The sequence below is a fragment of the Hipposideros armiger genome, unplaced genomic scaffold (genome assembly GCF_001890085.2).
Source record: "Hipposideros armiger isolate ML-2016 unplaced genomic scaffold, ASM189008v1 scaffold_134, whole genome shotgun sequence".
Lineage (NCBI taxonomy): Eukaryota > Metazoa > Chordata > Mammalia > Chiroptera > Hipposideridae > Hipposideros > Hipposideros armiger.
The window spans coordinates 3,171,347-3,193,752 of NW_017731484.1; the positions used below are offsets into that span (position 1 = coordinate 3,171,347).

Below are 22,406 nucleotides of genomic sequence, written 5' to 3' on the forward strand. Positions count from 1 at the left end.
TACAAATTCATAATGAATAACCCCTCTGATATCATTGTTGCAACAAGTTTGCTAACTTAGTTGTCAGACCTCATATAACCTTGGACATGTTGCAGGATCCCTACTTAAGCCCCAAATATAGGCCATTGTGAGTCAGCAATCCCATTTAGGCCTGGGGCTGCCTTGGAAGTTAATAGTGACTTTATTAATTCCTAAAGGGATCTAGATACTTGGTTCAAAAGGATCCTTTTAACTTGGGATGTCCTGAGGCTTTGTGACCTTTCCCCACCTGCTAGGCCTGAGCTAGACTTTGAAGGAGGTAGAGTAGGGGAGAGTGAGTTGACATTGGCTAAGGTCTTGTCCTCCTGGAATTTGGCACTTTGGGTGCTGGGCATGGTGAATCCCAGATAACGTTGTCTTCAACCTTCCAAGTTTTGAGTTCCATTGGCAGACAGATGGCACAATGAATTCACAGAGAACCATGCTCTTAGGCCAAGAATCTGTTGGCTCTTTGCCAGCACCCTCTCCTTTAATTCTAAGAAGACTTGCTAGCTGAACAGCTCACTTAATACACAGGCACACAATGCAGGTCAGGCTGAAGTTAGGATTTAGGACATTTTTCTAGGCTGGGCCAGCCCAACCTGTTGGGTAGGGGTCATGAAGCTGAAGGAGCTTGGAAGAAGCGGTGGCGAGAGGCCAAAAGGTTTTCTGTGCATGTTCATGGGAATTTTCCCAAGTGTTTGCACATGGAACCTATTTATTTTCAAGTCACAGTGGGGGGGCCTCTAATTACCTCCTTATATACATAGAGAATTTAACCCCTCTTCTCATCTTTCCTAGAAGGAGGTGGCCTCAGGTCCTGAGTTCGTTAAGGAATCCCTATGGAGGAAGACCCAATTTGGGTCAGCCCTTCTCCATGTTAGGCAACTAGTCGGGAGATGCAGCTGGTCCTTGGGGGGTTTCTTCCGTTTCCTGGCTGAAGGATTCAGTCCCCAAGCTGATAACTGAGAGTTAAATTAATTGCCAAGTAAAGAGGACAAGGCAGATTTCCCACCTTGGGGAGGCCTTTCCCTGATGGGCTCTGACGTCAGGGGGACTGTTAGGACCCAGGTCCTACCAATTTGCTATAAGTTGGCATTAGCACCCTCCCCTCCTCCAAGTCCCCAGTACAAAGAGGGATTCCCAAAAGCTTTTATGCAGAATAATTAGTACCTGTTGCTAGGCTGGCAGAATCCTCCTTTCCCTTTTGGGTTTCTACATCTCTACTGGAAGGGAGCAGCCCCTGAGGGCAGCGGGAGTGACAATGTTTCAGGAGGCTGGGGCAGCTACCTTGGTGGACTGCCTCTGGGGAGGTAGCTTTGGTGACCTTGAGGGCCCTGGCTACTCCCCAGTCTTGAGTCTGATGTGCTGAATAGGATGGAGGTCCCAGCAGCCTGGAGATGAGGAGGAAGGGGTCGCAGTAAACAAGACAGAGATTCTTGGGTTATAGGAAGCACATGGTCCCAGAGGTGTAGAGCTGCCAGGAACAGAGTTGACAGCTGGAGGGGGCAAGCCACAGAGTCTTAAGCAAGTCCATCCCTGTGTCTTGTGACAGCGTGACATCATCTGACACTAAGTCATGCAAGCCCAAGGACACTCTCAAAGCTTGCACTCTAGGTCAGCAGTCATACTTCCTCTTCTGTTAGTGGCTCATGCTTCAAGTCCGGCAGTTAGGGACTCCCGTCAGCTGCCACAGACAGGGCAGGGATGGGTACAGTGGCGTGAGCAGGAGGCTTGCTCATTGCTGGCCAGAGTCCTGAGGGTCAGCGGAAGGATGAAGAGGTGGCCCTCCCTGCTGCTGAGATTGGCTTGCTCTAGAGATGCCACGAGGGAGGCAGGGGAACGAGAGAGGAGGAAGAAGTGGAGAGAGAGGAACAGAAGTCCTGGTGGAGGTGTTCTCCTCTGCCCGCCACCCGCCGTGATCCCAGGCGCATCCTTCAAGAAGTCCCAGGTGCCAGGCCCTCTGGGCAGCGTGGGAACCGCTGGGCCCTCACAGGGCGGTCAGAGTCTCTGCGCGAAACATACTCCCAAACATCTCCTGTGGGAGAAGGAAAGGGGAGTGGAAGCAATAGCGTTAGACCTGTTGGGTTCAGAATGGCTGTGACCAAGAGGTGACCCTATGGACCTTGGCTAGAAAGAGGTATTGTGAGTGTGTGTGTGTGTGTATGTCTGTGTGTGTGTGTGTATGTCTGTGTGTGTGCATGTGTGTATGTCTGTGTGTGTGTGTGTGAGTGTGTGTGTGTGTTTGAGAACAGAAGAGAGGCAGGGTCAACCTAAGAGGTGACTGGCCCAGAGGCGACAGGAGAAGATGCTTGGAATCCGATTTGGAGTTTCCTCTTGTGTGCTGTGACCTCTCACATGTCCCTCGCCCTTTGTAGCTTCATTTTCTTCACTAGGTAAAATGAGATCAGACAAGCTGTCAAGCCCCTCCTGGCTCTGATAAACTATTTGGGTCCTGCCAGGGATTTTGGAATATACTGGAGATTCCATGGGGGCCCAGAACTCAGTCTGCCAAATCTTTGTGTCTCCAGCTGTATTTTCTAACGTCTCCCGCATGCCATTAACACTCCCAGAGGTGTGCTCAGAGGACCATGGAACTCAAGCCCACAAAGAATGGGAAGAGGCACAAAATGAGATGTTATTTCTATCTGGTTTCTTTTAATTCAGGGCATTGGGGTAGTGCTACTTTTCATGTCAGGACCACAGGGCCCTATGGGGCTACTAACCCCTCCCATCTGCATAGCTTTCAGCTCTTCAGGCCTGTCCACATGCAATAATATTTGTTCTGCTAGAATTTGCATCCCTAGAGTTCATCTGACCCTACCAGACTGTAAGTTTCCTAAGGGCAGGGGTCTTTGTTTTGTTCATAGCTGTATGCCCACTGTGCAACTGTAGAGGCAAGCAGTAGACAATCCATAAATACCTGTTGAATTAATGAAAGCACAAATGAATGTCCTGCTAATTTTGTGAGACAGATGGGACAGATATTACCCATATTTCCCTTATTTCGCAATGATAAAAACTCGGGGCCGGTGGTGTTATATGGCTTGCTCAGGATCACGTGGTTGATGTGTTGGAGAGTTAAGAATAGATATTCTTTCTGTAGGACTTGGTCCAGTGTCTCTCCCTTCCCTCGTGATGCCTTTCAGTGAGTGAGAAGAATTAAGATCTGCTATTAAAAGAAAGGCGAGAAAGACACGTGTTGTCGCCGTCAAGGTGACTCTTCTGGCCTGGAGGTGAGAGAGCCCCAGCGAAATCTTGGAGTTGAGAGGGTCTCTTCCTTTCCCCTTTTCATATCCGCCACCCTGCCTTTCAGCTTACCTGCTCCAAGTCCCAGTAGGTGGGGCTCTCTTCCTCCAAATCATACAAGGAGAGTTCAGGGTCCACTGGAGCCTGGAGGGGGGAAACCAGTACAGAATGAGCTCCGTGACTGAACAACAAAGTCTGGAGCAAATGGCAGGCTCCTGGTGGGCACCATGTTTTCTGAGGCATTAACTGCCTTCCCGCCTCTTCCCTCGCCTGCTTCACAAACTAGAGCACCACTGTGGTCTTCCCCCTTATACCTGACAGGTGTGCATCAGGGTCTGCCCTCTGTGGGCATTTTAGAGGCAGGGAAGGTTTACCTAGCTTACAAGGACAAAGGCTATCTGCCTGGCCTCAGGAATCCATTTCCCTCTGTCTCCTCATTTGTAGAAGGAGGATAATCAAACTCGCTCTGCTGGCTTTCTACCTTACTATGCTGTTCAAAAAGGGTGTGTGTGTGTCTATTTATATATATGCATATATTCTGTAATAGGTAAATATATGATATATGATATAAATTATTTCAAATATATAAACTATAATACTGGACATTATTTGTGCAATGACAAATGATAAGGGTTCTTCCCAAATCCCCCTCTTTTTCTGTGTGGACAAGGTTTGTGAAGCCAGAAAGCCCATGGTGCCCACAGTTTCCCTCTACATATTGAGGGTGGGAGTCAAGGTCCCATGTGTTCCTGGGCAGTCTTTCATCACTTAGAACAGATGGCTTCACCTTCACCGGTCTCTTAAAGCAAAGAGCAAATGGTTGCTCTAGGGCCAGAAAAGCCTTTCCATGACTCACCGGGGACAGCGGAGGGTTTTAAAAAGCAAGGGCTGGGACATGAAGTCTTGGGAGGACAAGGGCAGGGGCTTAGCTGAGAGGGAGGCCTGGAGGTGGTGGGGAGGCCTGGGCAGGGACCTCAGCGGGCTGGGCTTTTTCTGCCTCTTCAGCTTTCTGGAGTCCTAGGCAGTGCTATTTGTAGTTCATTTGCATACCTCTTACTGAGCTAGTAAATTAAGTGTCAAGAAACTGAGACAAAACTCCGATCTAGCCTCTTCATTTATCACCAGCCTGAAACCTCCAAGCTCTGCTAAATTAAAATGTACTGGGGGTGGGAGGGCAGTACATGGGGGGAGGGGGGCTGTTACTTTGTGAGGGTGAAAAGGATAACTATTGCATTGTTCTGTACACCTGAAACTAACAATAAAAAAAAAAAGGAGGAACAGAAAAAAAAAAATAAAATGTACCGGTTTACTCCCCTCCCGCCCCCAAAGTCTCTTCCAGGAAGAGTGAAGGAGAAGGGGTGAGCAGTGTCGCAATACCAGGCGTAACCTAATACGTTTTGGGGTTTGTGTGACCTGGACATTAATATTAATAAAATATTTTATAATATACAAAGTGCTTTCAAGTGACATAAAAGATAACTATTAATTATTCCTAAGACAAAAACAAAAGAAAAACCCTGTGAGGTAGGTAATGTTAGTTTAGGGTACCCAATCTATAGGTAAGGAAACAGATTCAGAATTGGTTTGGAACCCAGAACTTCTGTGTTCTTTCTAATGTCCCGATTCTGCTATTTCAATGCCCTCGGGCCTAGGATTCCCCAGGTGTCTGGACCTTACCCCTTGGAAGCCGTGTCCTGGGGCCACTTCTCTGGCATTTGCCTGGGCAAAGAGGACTGCGTCATGTATGCTGGGAAAGACATGGCTGCGCTGTAGACACCCATCTTCAAAGACGCCTCCATGGCTAATGTCATTGTACACCTGGGCTGAAAGGAGGAAAAGACCACCTTCAGAAAGAGGACAGCCTTTGTGGATTAGAGCTTGGGGTGGGGGAGGATGGTGAGAGGGAAGGAGAGAGAGGTCTGAAGGTATGTGAGGGCTGTGGATTGGCTTTGCAATATCAATTCTGGACAGCAGAGGGCAACATGAGCTTGCGGATGCCGAATTGAACCTTCAACCCAAGCCAGGAGGAAGCCATTTGGTTCAGAGAGTAGGTAGGTATTTTGTGGCGATTTGAGAAGGAAAGGCTACAACTTCCAGGAGGAGGGGCTGCCAGTTCTATCTCCTGAGGGTCCATCCTTCCTTTTGTTTACCCAGACCTTTCCTGATACTTCCAGTGTGCAGCCTAGCCCACTCCTACCAAATTGTAGAGCTGATTTCCTGAGGAGTGTCAGTCAGGGTGGGAGGAAACCTCTGATTCTAACTCTGGAGCCCATGCACAGCACGTCATTGCCACTGCAGATTCTCTCCCCAAGCGGGGCCTCCACCAAGCCTGGGATGTGCTCAGGCCAGTTCTGAAGTGGGGCAGGCCCGCTGGAAGGGCTCTGACCCTCGGTGGGAAGTGGGGTGTGTAAGTATATGCTCTTTCACATTCTCTTGTGTGTCTGTGCGTGCACATCCCTGCACGCTGCATATGTGCTAATGGTGTGAAAGTCCAGTGCTATGTGGACATCTCTTTGGATTTGTGTATATGTTCCCTTTGGAGATTGTGTGCACGTAAAACTGCATATCTGTGTGTTCTTTGGGTAGTTATGGTATGTATGTGTTTTATGCTTACTCACGGACTTTCAGACTTGGAGAAGATCCCCACATTCATCTAGTCAACATCCTCATTTTACATAGGTGGCAATTGATCCCTAGACAGATAAAGTGACTTGGCCAAGGATACATGGCAAATTAGTGGTGGGGTAAATTAGAATCCTACTTGTCTTTTTTTAACACCATGATCTCCCATTCTGCAATTGAGACCCCTGGCATGTTTATACAATCTGGCCAGTCTCTTCTCACTTGCCTTCTCTTAAGAGCAGGCAGTAGTTTGGGGAAATATATGGGTGCTCTCATTTCCACCCCCTTCACTGTTCAGCATCCCCCCAACCTGTTTCTACCCCACCCCCTTGCCAGCCTTTCAGTCCCCTAAATGTCTTCCTTCACGTACCATGAATGTTCACCAAGAAGACCTTCACACCGATCTTCCCATAGGTGGAGCTCAGCTAGAAGTGTTGGGGTAGGGAAGCAAAAGGAAAGGAATGTTCTGAGTGGGTCTTAAAAGTGATTCACAAAATGCACTTCAGAGGGGAAGCCAAACAAATAAGCAACCCCAAGAGCCCTGGCAGCCAAAGATAAAAATAGCAGCAAAGTACACCACTTCTCACTGGAGTGTTGGCTGACGCCTCCTCTGGAAAGAAGGGAGGAAGTAGGGCTTTGCCAAGGAGGCGGGCACTTAAAGTCACCATGGCCTCTTCTGATGGGGCCAGATGGTTTTTTTCAGTAGCTTAGATTCCCAGGCTCCACCTCTTTTGTGACTGTAGCTTCAGGCAGAAGCTGCAGGGGAGGCCCGAGGCGCAGAAAGGATAGGGCTTCATCCAAGACCCTCCTCAACTCTGGGTCCAGGCCAGAAAACAGGTCGAGCCCCCCCACTAGGGTTGGAGCTTTCTGCGCACCTGGTCAGCTCTTCTGCTCTGCTCCCCTCAGCTCTTCTCGATTTGAGCCAGCTCTGAGGTTGGCTGACTTAGCTATTGGAAGTGACTGGTGAAAAGTTGTCAGAGAAATACATTTATTCAAGGTGCCCCGTGGGCTGCCTGTGAGGATGTGGGGCACGCGCATTATTTTTTCTCTCCTTGGCTGGTTGGAACCAGCTGGTGCTAGAGTATCTGGGTGAGTGTGGGAAGGAGCAGCGGACCATGAACTAGGGCCAAGCTGGACTCTACTCAGAGGACTCTGGGGTGGGTTCCTGGTGTCCTGAGAAGGAACTTGGGATGGTCTCTGCTGGAGAGGGTTGCTAAGGCAGGGTGGAATAGCGGGGCCTGGACCTCTGATCTCCCTCCTCAGCCATTCGTTGTCTGATGCTGCCTGAGCCTGCTCTACAGAGAGCATCCTGTGCTGGTCATGTCTGGGGGAAAGGGATCCTTAGGGGCCTCAAGTCTCTTTGGCACACGTTCTCCCTAAGTTCGTCAGAATGAACACTCCAGGGAAAGGGAGTGTGGGAGAGCAGGGGTGAAGCGCTCTCTCTGCCTAAGGGCCTCACCTTGGCCAGGGCTTTGATGCCCATCAAGTCCACAAAGCTGACCCCACTCATGTCGAGGATGAGGGTGTGGAAGGTGACGAAGGGCGGGACGCTGGCTAGCATGTCAGTGGGCTCACTGGGGGCCTCAGCAGAGGCGGGCGGCTCACGGTGGGCAGCTGGGGGGCTGTCAGGGCTGAAGGTGATGTAGGATACACTGGCGCCATTAGCAGGTGTCTGGTTGTTGTTGGGGTCGGTTGGGGAGGGGTTCTCAAAGTCCTCCTGGAGCTCCTGCAGTGAGACAGTCTAGAGAGTGGGGGTGGGGGGTAGTCAGGGATCAGCAAACTGAATCAGACTTTGCTGTGGCTGAAGCAGGGGCAAGGAACATGTAGGTAGAGGGGAATCACTGAACTTGGTCATGGTGACCACAAGCCCAAAATCCCCATGGAAGAGGAATCCCTCAAAACCCCTTCCTTATGCAGGTCCGGCAGTTTGGTCTCTCATAACCCAGACGAAGTTGGAGGTCCCTTCTAAGAGAGGCACTGAAGCCACAGCCTGCTCTGCTCTGGGGCAAAGTCCCTTTGGAAACAGTTGAGTTTCTTCTTGCATTTGTCCATGCCTGCCTGCTTCTCCCCAGAACTCCTAAACCCAACTCTACCTTGGTGCTCTGGGTTGGCTGGGTACCCCAGAAAATTTACTGCTCCTCCCCTTCTGGGGTTAGTCATAAGTCCACAGGCCATATCGTATCTTAGCCAGAGAATGGGAGTGGAGGGGGGGCATGGGAGTTCAGTGGTTACCCCAGAGCTGGCATCCCCTCATCAAAGATAAGAATGCTCAGTGGCCACCAGATAATGGCCACAGAGACTTCTCTCTTTGCCTTGAAGGGTGCTGGGAGGTGGGGCACCAGGGGCCAAGATTAGAGAGGGCAAAAGAGAGGGCATTGGCTATCCCTAGCCTCAGTTCACCTTGGTTTTCATAAATAGAGACTTCCTCTGTTGCGTGGGCATCAGTTTCCCCTTCTCCTGTTTCTTGAGGTATTTTTGCTTGGCCAGCAATACTTTCTGGGGGTCCACACCCGTCTGTAAGGAGAGAGCCAACAGCAGGCTTGGCCTCTACCCTCACTGGAGGCAGCCTGCCCTTGGCTCCCAGCCTTCTTTCTTCCATCTTCTGGATACTTTCTGGCAAGCCCCCCTGGTCACCAGAGGACTGAGCTTTACCTTGGCAATGACCTTTTGCCTGAAGATCTCCGAATTTGCAAAGTAGAGAGGTGAGCAGTAAGTGACGATCTTAATCCCCTGGATTTCCTGGACCTGTGACAGGGAGACTGAGCTCAGGTAGCAGAAATGTCTTTATTAGCTTTTTTTTTTTAACCCTCTTTTATTTGAGGTGAGGGCAGGGCAAAAGAGGGAGGTTATAAACTTGGATTACCTACCCTATTGTAGGTCTTGGGATTCACATACATGTCCGTGTCCTTGACCTGAACCAAAGCGTAGCCATTTCGACTAAATGAAGAAGAAAATGAAAAACATAAGTTAATGCTAGTATCAGATGAACCTGGAGGGATGCTAGGTTGTGGGCTGGAGCAGAGGAAGGGCAGGAGAGGGTCTCTTCCTCACCCTCAGGCTTGTGTTTGCCTTTCTGCTTAGAGCTGCATGCCTGGTGGCCTGTGGCTGGGCTATAACTAGAGGAGTGACAAGCCCTTGACATAGTTCTCAGAGGGGCTCAGTAGGGAGAAGGGGTGGGGGTGCACAAGATGACAAGCTTACGTGGCCCTGAAGTCATCGCTTTGTGGTCCTGAGCTCTCAAGAAGGGTTTCCCTAAGATTCACCATCCTTCTTGCCCTGGCCTGAACCCCCTGGCCTGTTCTACTTAATCTTTTACAGACACAGAAGGACATGGCATCTATCCTTTGGCCTCACATTTCCCTGGGGTGGGGTCTCATTTGGTCTGGGGTCTGGTAGTGCCTTTGGAAAGACACTGAGCCTTACCCACCGGCTCTTCCCCTACTTTCTCTGGACCCCCAGCCCTCCAAGACCATGATGGCTTCCTCTGGGGTTTTCAGGATATGGGAAGTTAGATAGCCCAGCCTGTGCCCACAGTCCTGGCTAGGTTGAGCTCTCTTCAGGTCTGGCAGCAGCTCCAGTGCCAGGCTCAGAGGCAGCAGGGTGTGGTGGGCTGGGCCAGGCCTTGGCATGGGAGCCCTTGGAAGACTGGCCCAGGGCCCCCCCTGTTGTGTCTTGAGGGGAGGGGCTGTTACTTACAACTGGGTCTGGAAGACCACAACCAGGATGGAGAAGGCGACACCCACTGCCACACCATAAGGCAGGCTCAGAAAGAAGGAGGAGAGGAAGCTCACCACCCAGACGCACTGTGAGGAGAGAGATACCAAAGTAGGCTTGAGGAGAAAACTGCCTCTTTCAGGAACTTGTCCTGTATTAGCCAAGGCCATTCTCTGGTAGCACAGCCCAGACCTACCCTTCCATTTTCATGGCATCTTTGCACTGTTTTATGTTTTTGTGCTTTTGTTACATTTGCCCGTTTCCCTTAGATTGAGTGTGGCTCCCTGATCTTGTCTGGTTTTTAATAGACAAGCCCAGCGCACACAGGGAGGCAGCGTGACATAATGATAACAGCAAATGACTTGGGTCAGTCCTTAGTTCCAAGTTTCATTCTCTCACTTCCTAGCTATGTGAACCTTAGTTGCCTAATCCACAAAGGAGGAATAATAATACCTGCTTCATGAAAGGATTAAAGAGTTAAGGAATGTGAAGTTCCTTGCCTAGTGATAGGCACCCAATGGGTGATCAATACACATGGTTTCCTTTCTCTGCCTACCAGTAAGCTGTGCATGTCCAATAGGCTCAACAATGCTTCCTGGCCTGATGGCCTGGGGCCTGGTGGGTGGGGGGCAGGATTGGATTCAGTTTTGATAGTTGCTCCCTATGGTCCTTGAGGGTTCCCCAAATTTCTCTAAAGGAAACAAATCTGCCCAATTCCATAGAGAAATGTGAGGATCAGATGGGAACCGAAAGCACTATGTGACTATCAGGGACTAATTGCCATGGTGGGGATCATTGGGATGGGATAAAAGCTGATCAGTGGGCTTATGCTCATCACTCACTCACTGAGGGGCTCCAGATGGACCACTCACTTCTCTGGCTTTAGGGATTTCCTTCACATACCATGCAGGTGAGCCTCCTCCCCGAAGAGACAGCACAGCCTAGATAGAGGTTCGGAGCCCAACACTTGAGGTTCCAATCCTGATTGTACAGCTTCCTACCTCTGTGGCCTTTGACAAGTTATTTACCTCTCTCAGCGTTGGTTTTATCACCTCAAAAGTAGGTTAGTAAGTCCTCTCTCATAGGTTATGGTGGGGCTTAAGTGGACACAATGCAATGTCGTCAACATGTGGTAACCTCCTTACTATTGTCCAGTGGACGACGCGGTGGGAATATGACTAATCATAACAATAAGTCATGTTTACAGAGTGTTCTCTGGTTACATGGTGCTTTCCCGTTATGATCTCCTTTAATCCTCAGAACCAGTGTGTGACGCAGGTATGACTGTCACCTTCATTACCAATAAAGAAATGGAACTCTGGAGAAGTCTGGTAACTTGCTTAAGACCCTGGTCTGCTGACTTTATAAGTTTCTTTATTAAACAATTTATTGTTGCTTTTTGGGGGACTATAAATCATAAAAATAGTAATAGCTAAGTTTTATTGAACACAAGATACAATTTGGATAATGTGCTCCTTACTTATATTATCTCATTGCTTCCTCATAAGCAACCCTGGGGGGTCGGGAGTGGGGTGGGGCAGAGAGTATAAAATATCCATTTTACAGATGCGGAAGCTGAGACTCAGAGAGGTTAAAGGACTGGCTATGGGCTACAGAGCCTGCGAACAGCTGAGTTAGGATTTGAACACAAGGTGTCTCACTCCAAAACCTGAACTCTTGGTACTTGGCTATGCGAATTAGGAAGCGGCGAACCAGAGGGATCACCCAATGGGGAGAACTGACAGGGCTGTGGGTTTGGGGAAGGGCAGGGCACGGATGGGTACCGCGGCCGCCCAGTACCTACACAATCCAGCTTGCTCTTCCTCCACAGGTAATAGGGGTCGGCGAGTTGCTTGAGGGAGTTCTTGAGGTTGACAGCTATCAGGGCTCCTAGCACAGACTGAGAAGGCAGAAGATTATTCTTTGTCACTGGGTTGTTCCCTTCATCCTGTCCTTCCTACAAACACCTGGCCCTGGAGCCTGGCAGGATGAGCTGGAGTGCCAGAACACATCCCATGCAGAGCCCCCAAACCTCTGCACTCAGCCTTAGGCTTGGAGAGAGCAGGTGCTACAGTCATGGGGCCCATCCTGACCCCACCTTGCCCTTTCTCTCTTCCCTTGTCCCCACATGGCCCATGTCTAGCTCCTTCCTATGCTGGTGCTCTTGGGCACTTGTCAACAGACTGGGGAATTGACCCTGAGATCAGAAGGCTCCTGGAGTCTGGGTCCAGCCCTGAACTTGTGAGCTGTACTTAGACGGGCACATCACTTAGACTCTTGCAGCCTCAGTTTCCCTCACCTGTAAAATGGTGAGAGTAAACCTGTGTTGTCTACTTCACAGATTGTGATTAGGACAAAGTACGACAATGACAGTACTTTGTCATCTGTAAAGTACTGCACAACTCTTAGGGGTTGCGCTTACTGACTTTCACCAGCCTCTGCTCTCCTGCTGGGCTCTTACCTTGGGGAGAGGATACAAATAGGACCCCAGGACCAGCATGGTGATCATCACCACCAGAGATACACACAGGCTCGCCACCTATTCAGAAAAAAGAGTTGAAAATAGAAAGCATTGCTCTTGATTCCTTTCCAATAGACATATTTCGTGGAGTGGAGACTCGGGAGGAGAGAGGAAGGTTGGAGAAGCAGCTGGCCTGGTTTGTGGGTGCCTGGGATTCTCTGGGGGCAACTGTTCTGTTTCCCTCCCACCCCACACCTGCTTCCCTGGCACAGCGCTCACCTGGGATTTTCCTCCAGCTCCATCCACAGCCAGGGTGACAGAGAGAGCACAGCATATGACATGGATTTTAAAGAAGGAGCCAAAGAAGTTGCTGCAGCCCAGGGCAATCATCTCCTGTGGGGACAGGGGCAGGATTGGATGCTGGGAGTGTGTGTGTGTGGGGGTAGGGCGGCACGGTATGAGCCAAACCTAGTTGGCCATGCAACTGGATCTTGGGCCTAGGACCTGGCTTATTGCTATAAAGCCATACACTCCCAATGAAGCAGAGGTCGGCTCTTAGGTTTAGAGACCCCCTCCCCACTGGTACGCAGCCTTACTCATCTCAGTCCAGAGCCCCAAGATATCTCTGCCAGGCCTCTGTAGGCCCTGGCCCGTCCTGCTCAGCCCTGCCAGGGGTGGCCAGACCTACCTGGTTAGAATCCACATCATAGCCATGCTTGCTGGCCAGGGTCCGGCCCATAGCCAGATTAATGACATAGCCCACGATAGCCAGGGAGAAGGCTGTGCCAACCATGTCCTTCCACTGCGAAACCACAGGCAACACGGGAGTAGGGAACCTGCCAAGGAGCCAGAGAGGAGGCAGGGCCCAAGGGCGTGAGAGGAGGGAGGATACTGAGTCCTTCAGCAACCCCCAGGGACCAGCAGGGCCCCACCGTGTGCCAGGGTCTCACAGGATTACCCTTCCAATCTGAATCCTGAGTACAATGCTGTAGGGCAGCTGCCATCACTCCCGTTGACAAAGCAGGAGACAGGCTTAGAGGACCTAGCTAGTCCAAGGTCACAGAGACAGTAAGCGGCAGGATCTCATCTGTTCATGCCCAGATCCTGGACTCTTTACGCTCAGCAGTATACAGCCCTCCAGCCCCCAGTGCTGTGAGCGTCCTTCTCCCCTGTTCCTACTCTGGAGCACAGCCTTGCCTGTCCCCTCCCGGGGCCCAGTGTGGTGCCTGGCACAGAGCGAATGCTTAATGAATTTGGTTCATCCTAATACTTTCTGTTCACATGGATAAAAAGAGCCAAAGCATTAGAACAGGGCAAGGAGCCAACAAGGGCTGATAAGAGAGATGTTGCTTTAACGGCACCCACTACATGAGCCTTTTGGCAGGGAGTGTGGCAGTTAAGACTCACTGTTCATCAAACAGCCAGCATTGGCTGGTTGTGTGACTCTTCTCCATAATTAGTAACAGTGGTAATTCACAGCTGATCAGTGTCAGGGTTCATAAGGCACTTTCACAGAGCTCCTCTCAGCTTGGCCTCTGAGCCCAGCCTTGATGGGGAGTGTGTTGGGGGTGGCGCCAGGCCTCCCAGCCCCCAGACTCACCCATGTTGGATCTCTCCCACGATCTGCATGTGATACTTTTTGGGCATCTTACAGCCCCCAGAGATAGCTGTTGCCACCACCACCTGCAAAACCCCAAAAGGAAGAATGGGGATTGGCTTGAAGTTGGGGTCAGGGCTGGGGTCTCTCCCAAACCTCGTTTTTCCCTGGGAACCCCAAATCTGACTTTCCTGCCTCCTTGAGAGGGAACACCTTGAGGGGCAGGAAGAAAGGGAGTCATTTTCAGGGGGCTAGAAGGAATTCATTCCTGACTTCCTGTCCCGCTGCCTGGCAGTGGAATGGGGGTGAGGGTGGGTATGGGCTCCCTGGCTCTGACTGAAGCTGGATTCCTCCTCTCAAGGCCTCTCTAGCCTGGCCCCCAACACCCAGCCACAAGCAGGTCCTTACCACAATCATCTCGGTAGGGATGGGGAAGCGGATCTTGTGCATGTACCGAGCATTGAGCTCCTTCACCAGCACCAGGAACACACCACTGATGAGGGCGAAGATGAGCGAGGCGATGTTGGTGTGGGGGAGGTTTTTGCAAATGTCAATGAAGGTCTGGGGGGAGAGAGCATTATGCTCATGGGCTCCCACCCTTCTTCCCATGCCACCCGCACCGTGGGTGTCTGACCCAGTAAAGGGAGGTCATTCGTGCTCATGGAGGCACACCAAAGCAGAACCCAGTTCCTGGTCATGACCTCCATACCGTCTTCCACCACCCTCTCCCAAAGGTCATGTCTGGAGCTCATGCTGCAATGGGAATGCTGATTCCCTTTCTCTTTCTCTAGAAAGAGTTCAAATGAAAGGAGTGATGGAGACTAGACTGAAAAAAGGCCCTCCCAGACATGGGAACATGGAACTGGTGGAGAGTGTACATCTCCTTTTCTGTAGGGATTAACTACAGAGAACCTCAGTGAACCCTCAAGGTCTTGTGTTTGACCTTCCCTCCCAATGTGCGAATCTCCTCAGAAGCCTCTCCAAACATCCGCCAGCCCTTGCTTGAGAGCATCTCATGATGAGAAACTCATAACTTCTTAAAGCAGTGAACTCTGCCCTACGTCTGCGCCAGCCCCTTCCCATTGGCAGGAGTACGGTCCCAGACTCACAAAGACGATGGACCCTGGGCCTGTGTAGGAGGGGACGGTCAGGCCGAAGATGTATTTGAGCACCGAGATCAGGATCTGCAGGCCAGCGGCTGTCATGAAGCCCCGGATGAAGGACTCAGAGAGGTAGATGGCCACAAATCCGAACTGCACGAAGCCCAGGCCCATCTGGGGGAGTGGGGATGACCAAGAGAGTCAGCAGCTCCCACACCTGTCTGACCCAAACCTGGGACAGGAGTTCCATGCAACCCTGAGCAACAGCAGCTCTAGGTAAATGGGTCCTTTGTGACCTTGTCTTGTCCTTTAGTGTGCCAGCAGACTTTTGGTCCCTTTAGGACACCGGCCTCTTTGTTATTCCAACTCTCTGGCTTCAGTTTCCTCATCTCTAAATGAAACTGTTCCTCCCTTAGTGTTTCTTCTCTCAGTGGATGACACTGCCATCCACCCAATTGGCCAACCAAAACCTTGGTAGTCATCCTCCCTCACCTCCCACAGCCCATCTATCACCAAGCCTAGTTAATTTTGCCCTGGTACAATGTTTCCCAAGTCCACCCCATCTCTATGTCCCTCTCCATGGCTACCATTCTGGTCTAGGCCCTCAGCTGTCTTGCTTTGGGCCTCTGCATAGTCTTCCAATGGGTTCTCTGCCTCCTAATCCACCTCCCACCTCTCATCTTCTCTGTAGTCCAAATAATCCTTAACCGGTCAAAGCCGCTGCTTAGGGGACAGACCTCAGACTTCATTGTCTGGTTCCTGCCTACCTTTCCAGCCTCCCCCAAAGGCCCTCTGCCTTCCAGCACCCCAACTCCTTGCCAATCCCTGGTCAGTTCACACTTTTCCCCCCCCTCCGTGTCAGTTCACACTTTCTGAGGCCTCAGTGATTTGGGGGTGCATTTTCTCTGCTTGGACCATTCTTTCATGCCTTGTTCATTTGGTTACTGGTCAACTTCTAATCATCCTTTAAGGCTTGGGTCAAATGTCCCCTCCTTTCTTTGAGGAAAGGCTTTCCCCGACTCTCTTTGCTGTCCCCTCAGCTACTCGTACATGGCTCTATTATGCTGCTTATCTCACTGCCTATACATTTATCTGTTGACATGGCTACTTCCACTACTGGACTGGGATCTCCTGGGAGCTGGGCCTCTTTCCTACTTATCTTTTATCCCCAGGGCCTAGCCCAGCTCCTGGCACAATGAAAAAACCAAGAACTATAACTAAATGAATGAATGAATGAAAGGTGCCCTCTGAGGTTGCTTCCTGTTTTCTGCCCTCTTGCATTCTGTCAGGTTGTGTTTTCCTTCACAAAACCTAGCAGAGTGCTTTGCATGTCCTGGAAATGCAATTTATGTTGTGCAGGTGATGCTGTGGCTAGGAGCAGAGGAGGCTGGAGGGGGATAAGGGATGTTAGGGAGCAGGAGGACTGCCCTGGAAAAGAGCCGGGCTCTGGAAAGAGAGGAGAGAGAGGCCATGAGGCTTTGAGACAGTCCTTAACTCAGGACAGTTTTATCAGGTGTGGACACTAGTCTTATGGACCTGCAGGTGAGGAGATATTCGACTTTACAAGATCTTTGGTGGCCCTGAGACTGGGGAAGAGGAAGGAGGCAGAGCCCTAAATCAGCTTTAACGTCAAAGTGAGGGCTTTGAGGCAGGGGTATGGTGGTCTGATGTCCTCCTGGGGCAGGGCCCTGGCAGGGATGCGGCCATCCCCTTCACCTGGATAATGGCAGTCAAGCAGGCTAGTGTCGCTGACACGTGCAGCCTCTCGGCCTCCATGGCTGCCGTGTCCACGTAGCTCTCGTTGGTGGCATTGTTGAAGACCCGGAATTTTGACTCTGGGGCCAGCTGCAGACAGATGTTACCCACCAGGATGCTGATAACGGCAAAGGTACCTGTGGTGCCCCACCCAGCCAGCAAAAATCAGAGATTTGGACGACACCCATGGTTGCTCCCTGACCCCCAAGAGGATGGAGCCCCACACCTCCAAGGCTACTCTCCAGCGTAACCACCACTGCTCATATCTAACCATGATCTATAATTTTCACGGTGCTTTCACCTCGGTTGTTAATATTATTTCATTGGACACATGAGAAAACGAGCTTGGAGGCCAGACCCAGAAACAGGCCTTGTGACCAGGCCCTTTTACTCCACTTCACTTAGCACCAGAGACCTCCAAATGTCCCAGCAGTGGCCTGCTGGGACCAGCCTGGGGGTTAGATGGTAATTTCTTACAACCATTTAACACTTTATGTCATACAGTTAATCTTGTTCCACCAAGTCTTCCCCACATTCCAGGGAGGGAGGTAGAGCAGGGAATGCTAACTGCACTCACAGAGCTTAAGTGATTTCTCCAAGGTCACAGAGGACCTGGGACTGACACAGCGACGGTCCCTCCAGGACCAACTGGCACCAACTAGAGGAGAATGTAGATGGAAATCACCCAACCCCCTTTTCTACGCCACCCGTCCTCGTGGTTCAGGTCATCCTGCTTGCTGGGAGGGGAAAGGCCTCCTTACCTGGCACCATCTGGTGGATACCCCCCAGGAAGAAGTAGGTCAGGAGGGGGAAGAAGGAGGAGTAGAGGCCATTGACGGCAGGAAGGTTGGCCAGCAGGGCAAACGCCATGCCTGTGGAGGATGAGATTGAAGGCTCAGGGGCATGGCAGGTTCCAGAGGCCACGGGTGGGGGGTGGGGGTGAGGGTCGTTGCGGGGGAGGAGAGGAATAGGCCTGGCTGAAGGAGGGGACCCCTCACCCTGTGGGACCTGGATAGATCCACCGCTGAGGCCGCCAAGCAGGTCAGGGATGATGTAGTCTTTGATCTTGTATTTGGGGAGCCAGGAGAGCACAGGGAGCACCCCAAACACCACGGTTTTGATCTTGGCTGAGGAAAATCTGGAGGAAACAGGGGCAGGTTTCCAGTCAGCGCTGCCGGGCTTGGACGCTGTGAGCTGGGGAGGGATGACAATATCCTGTTGCTGGTCATCCATTTATTCAAAATTCATTCAAAATTTGGTGAGTGCCCATACTGTAGGGTGTGCAAGGATAGTGAGAAGAAAAGGCAGGGACTTTCTCTTGAGAGCCATCAGCAGGCCCTGTGCAGTAGCTGGAGGCCTTCTGACTGTCGGCTGCTTGCCTAGGAAGTCTGCAAGACTTGGCTTAAAGGCATGGATTTCATGGTGGCTTAAACTTCCCAGGTGTCAAGTCCAGCCCCCACCTCAGCTGGCCTTTCTCCAGGAAAGGCTTCTCTGAGTTCCCGTCTCACTGCACTCAGGCCTGGGCCCCCTTGTCTGGGGTCCTGCAGTTTCCTTTCATGTCTGCTCTGTGTTGTAATGACTTCCTTTTCATCTCTCTCTTCCACTATAGTGAGAAGCCTGGTTCTCTCTTTCATCTTTGTATACCTTGCGCATTACACTGGGGTGCTTAGTAAATATTTGTTGAATAAATGAATGAATGAATAAATAAGTGAAAGGTTGGGCTGGTATTGGAAATCACTCTGTTCAAGTGTATTTACAATAAACCACCCAGGCAGCCTAAGTATATATTGCTAAATACATTTTACAGATATAGACTCACTGTTATATTTCTACTAGTAAATACCATGCGCTTGTTTACCAGAAGCTCTGTTTACTAGAGTATTTGCAAAGGGATTTGCGTGGGGATCCTTCCTCTCCCGCCCCCCCCAAGAATCCTTCGTAAAAAGAAGGAATAGGTTACAGGGTTACAGGGCTGCTGCTAAACCTTTCCTCTTATGGAAAGTGACTATGTTCTCACTGTAAATGTTCAAACAGTATCACAAATAAAAAAAGAAAAAGAAACTCATTCTGGGAGGGAGCTGCTGCCATCTTTCTTAGAACTTCCCCTAAAAGGAAGGCTCCATTGTCCCTGCAGGGTGCGCCTCTGTGGACCCAACGTCTATTATGTGCAATGACTCCAATACTGGGTTCTTTCCTCTGTTAGTTCATGGGGGAGGGAAGAACAGGGAGCTGTTCGTTGGTCAATGCAGGGTGGGGAGAGTTGATCCCTGCCCTGTTTGTTGAACACCTCCAGGTCCTTTCATAGAAACTCAAGGGCGGCAGGAACAAGGACCTACAAACTTGAGGGTGACAGCCAGGGGATTGATGACTAGAAAAGGGTGGGAGGATTTGCTTTTTCTTCTCCCAGCTGAAGGAACTCAAATACTCAGGGCCCATCTGGTGACTCACTAGCCTGCTTTGATTAGGCCTCCTTTCCTGCCCGGCACCAATTCCTGCTCGTTGCTGTTGCTCAACAATAGTTTCCCTGACACTGGGTCCCCTGTCACCCAAGACTGAAATCCACACAGACGATGCTTTGTACCCTGTAGAGTCTGGACACATTTTCTGTCCCAACCAACACTCCGTGGAAAAGCGTCACCGTCCACATCTGACTCCCCAGTCTCCTCTGGGGCAGGTGAGCGCCTCTCCTATCCCTAGGATGGTGAACAGGGAGCTTAAAGCACCTCTAAAGCCTTGTCCTAATAGAGAACCAGCCCTGCCGGAGCTTTACTAGGTTTGTTTGTGGCAGGGAAAACTGGACTTGTGAATGGAGAGCTGGCTAGGGAAAGAAAAACAACCCACTTGACAGCTGGTACCTGCCCAGCCTCACTTGCCAGCCTGCTATAAGATGAGCGAAGCAATCTGAAGCCCAAGGGAAGAGCTGAAAACAGATGCCACACACCTATGCAGAAGCCAAGAGGGAAGTGGGCAGAGGGATTAGCTTTCTAAAATTCATTCATTCACTAAACAAATATCTATTGGAACACCTCTGTGTGCCAGGTACTGTCCAAGGCTCCCAGGCAGCCTCATGGAAATTGTTAGTTTCCTACATCCCTTTATAGTTTTCATCATCCTAATCTTTTAGGACAACAGCAGATACCCTCATCTCTCCAGCACAGAAAGAATCCAAATTTAAATTCTTTGGGCACCAAGGCTGGCAGAGCCCACTTAGCCAAGGAGTACAGCTGTGGGCACAGTGCCTGGACACTGGGCACCCAAGACCTTGGCTGTAACTGGGCAGAAATAGAGCCTCCCAGGAAAGGTAGGGTTGGGCCTGGGCTTTTGGTGAAAACTGAAGTGGGTGATTCCTCCGGTCTGAACCAGTTCCACCTGCATCTCCACTTCAGCCATTGCCAGTGACCTCAATCCAGGTAACTGAATCAGCTGTTTTCTCAGGGAGTGAGGAAGCATGCGTGAGCCAGCACACCGTGAGGCCTGAGTGAGGTCTTTCAGAAGTCTGGGAAGGGGGAAGGTGAAGCTCGTAGCCGCAGCACCCTGGACCTCGTGGAGCCCCTCCTTAGAGGTGAGGTTTCACTACCCATCTTCACAGTTCCGGGGATCTAAGAGCGGAAATAACCCAGGGGCTGGTGGGACCACATCCTGGTAGGTACCCTTTAAGAGAGCCCAGGGATTTAGGGGCTGCGTCTGGGCATTCTCTGGACCAGGAGAAGAAAGAAACATCTAGGATGGAAAGAGGAACAAGGGCATGGGGTGGTGGTGGCTTTAGATTTTTCTTAATAAGGAGGGGACAGAACATTGAAGCGCTGATGCTACCCCCTTCTCATGCTGTAGCATGACCATATACAGTTCCCTTAAGAGGCCAGAAGAGATTTGAGTGGACTGAGAATGTGGCAAAGACCCCATGCAGCGGGTTAGGGGTGGTCTTTCTGAATCTGTGGGTGATCCTTGCCCCACCTACTCCCCATCCTCCCTGGGAGTCTCAGAACAGGAGAGATTGTGGGATCTTCCATTCGGGGCTCCGAATAACGCCCCCCCCCCCACACCAGGGCTTCCCCAAGCTCTGTCTTAGGGAAACTAGTGCAGGAGCCGTCCCTGGTGCAGGAAGAACTGTGGTGGGGAGAGGAGGAGAGGGGGCTGGGCTCTGTGTCATGTTACCTGAAGGCATTGCGAAGTTTCTCTCCCAGTGGGTATGTCCGGTCCTTCTTCTCAAACTCATCGTCAAAGAGGGTGAGAGAGTATGCGGCTCTGTCTACCACGTAGCGAGGCCTGGGCTGGCTCATGTCTGGGGCATTTACACGCTTTGGGAGAAGCAGAGAAGGGGAGGATGAGGGGCATCCCTCCCCAGTGCCAGCTTGCGCCTTCTCTCTCTAGTTCTGGCTGCAGCCGTTTTATGCTGGTCTTCTCCGCCCCCATCCAGAAGGTGCCTCCCTTCCTTCTTTCAAGTCTTTCTACCAGACTCACTTCTTCTGACGGCCTTCCTTCCCAGGCACTGATGATGCACACTTGCTCTGGCTGTTTTGCTTGGCGCTCAGCATGTGGCTGGCACTCAGCACCTGTGACATCACCTTCACCCCCGCTGAACATCAAGCAAAAAGAAGGTGGGAGTGCAAGGGTTGGAGTCACAGCTGGGGTGCAGCATGTTGATGCTATTTCTTGTCTCCCCGCCACAAGGCTCCTGGTGCCCCCACAAACCCCTCTTATTCCCCAGACCTCAGTTTTCCTGGCAGAAAGTCTCACACCATTCAGCTAGTCAGCTTGGAAGAAATAGAGAAAACAGCCCATCTGGGGAACTGCTGAGGTGACCTCAAGAAGGACCCTTCTAGAAGGAGATGCCTAGGACTTCACCAGCAGGTCTCCCCGGGGGACAATGGAGGACAATGGTGTGTTTGGGGAAATCAGGATGGTCTGAGCCCAGCAGGCTCCCCTATGCTTCCTGTGCCTAACCTTTCCCCTACCCTTGTGTATTGGTGTTTCTCTCCTCCTCCATTTTTGCGCAACCTTGTGGAAGTTCCAGGAGCCCAGACGGAAGAGCTAAGTGCCAGGGACCCGGAGGCCCAGAAGAGCTCCCTGCAGGAACACTTCCCCTCCCTCCTCCAACCACTGGTCCCCCCCCACCCCCCTGTCTCCTACCCCACAGAGCTGGGAGAAGGCACCTGGTAGAGCTTGGAGGAAGGAGGAAGGAAAGGAAAGCCATGGAGCAAACTTAGAAGGAAGGTCGACTTCTGGGAGTTGGGGTGTGTGGAGTGGCTGTGACCAGTTTGGCAAAAGAGTTGAGATGGAGTTGAAAGTGAGAAGCTACTCAGGGTGATGTCCGCTGACTTCCTAGAGGAGAACCTGAGTGCATGGGAGGTTATCAGAGGGGACTGGTTGATACATTTTGTGGAGGGGTACACGGGAGATGAAAAGTGCGTGAAATAAGATTCTAGAAACCTGGCTTTATTGATGAGGCGGAAGAAGTGGCATTACCTCTCTGAACCTCAGATTCCTTGTCAGTAAAATGGGCATAACAGCGCCATCTCACAGGGTTGTTGTGAGGGTCAAATGAGGTAACCGACAAGAAAGGGTTACGTAAAATGTAAACAATGATGCAAACATGAGTTGTTAGTATAATAAGAATGTGCGCAAATTGATGAAGGTTGAGTTGGTGCATTCCATTTGTTTGGTTGTGGGACCCTGAGGTCCATCAGGAGCTATTGGCACAGACTGGAGGTCTGGCAAAGCCCATGGATGATGCCCAGGTGGAAGGGAAGAGGGTGAACCTGCCCACAGCACCTGTGCCCAGCTCCTTGCTTCTTCTTAAGTATGCTCCCAATGCATACTTCTTAAGTGAATCAATAAATGGTGTTCTGGAGAAGACATGGCAGAAGTGAGTAAAAGTCGTGGCCTGTGA

The 22,406-nt window shown here is 51.0% G+C and overlaps 1 protein-coding gene and 1 long non-coding RNA gene across 4 annotated transcripts in view; one reads left to right on the forward strand and one right to left on the reverse strand.

Moving 5' to 3' along the window:
- SLC26A9 (solute carrier family 26 member 9) overlaps positions 1 to 22,406 on the reverse strand; it is a 27,955-nt gene continuing 5,549 nt past the window's right edge. The window contains exons 2-21 of one of the 3 annotated variants that reach the window (XM_019649580.1): positions 20,672 to 20,814; positions 17,515 to 17,654; positions 17,278 to 17,388; positions 16,478 to 16,653; positions 14,771 to 14,935; positions 14,070 to 14,222; positions 13,665 to 13,747; positions 12,753 to 12,900; positions 12,344 to 12,457; positions 12,065 to 12,142; positions 11,408 to 11,503; positions 9,586 to 9,692; positions 8,757 to 8,826; positions 8,542 to 8,634; positions 8,290 to 8,403; positions 7,349 to 7,630; positions 6,260 to 6,314; positions 4,945 to 5,090; positions 3,340 to 3,411; positions 1 to 2,056 (exon numbers count right to left, since the gene is read on the reverse strand). In XM_019649580.1, coding sequence (XP_019505125.1) covers positions 2,009 to 2,056; positions 3,340 to 3,411; positions 4,945 to 5,090; positions 6,260 to 6,314; positions 7,349 to 7,630; positions 8,290 to 8,403; positions 8,542 to 8,634; positions 8,757 to 8,826; positions 9,586 to 9,692; positions 11,408 to 11,503; positions 12,065 to 12,142; positions 12,344 to 12,457; positions 12,753 to 12,900; positions 13,665 to 13,747; positions 14,070 to 14,222; positions 14,771 to 14,935; positions 16,478 to 16,653; positions 17,278 to 17,388; positions 17,515 to 17,654; positions 20,672 to 20,796 — 2,376 coding nt within the window. In that variant the 5' untranslated portion in view covers positions 20,797 to 20,814 and the 3' untranslated portion in view covers positions 1 to 2,008. Of the gene's footprint in view, positions 2,057 to 3,339; positions 3,412 to 4,944; positions 5,091 to 5,881; positions 5,961 to 6,259; positions 6,315 to 7,348; positions 7,631 to 8,289; positions 8,404 to 8,541; positions 8,635 to 8,756; positions 8,827 to 9,585; positions 9,693 to 11,407; positions 11,504 to 12,064; positions 12,143 to 12,343; positions 12,458 to 12,752; positions 12,901 to 13,664; positions 13,748 to 14,069; positions 14,223 to 14,770; positions 14,936 to 16,477; positions 16,654 to 17,277; positions 17,389 to 17,514; positions 17,655 to 20,671; positions 20,815 to 22,406 lie in introns of those variants that run through there. The other 2 variants (XM_019649582.1, XM_019649581.1) reach the window with 2 other exon arrangements.
- The window catches only part of LOC109386438 (uncharacterized), a 22,484-nt gene continuing 20,035 nt past the window's right edge, over positions 19,958 to 22,406 (forward strand). Inside the window, exon 1 of the long non-coding RNA XR_002124791.1 lies at positions 19,958 to 20,078. This is a non-coding gene — a long non-coding RNA (uncharacterized LOC109386438). The remainder of the gene's footprint in view (positions 20,079 to 22,406) is intronic.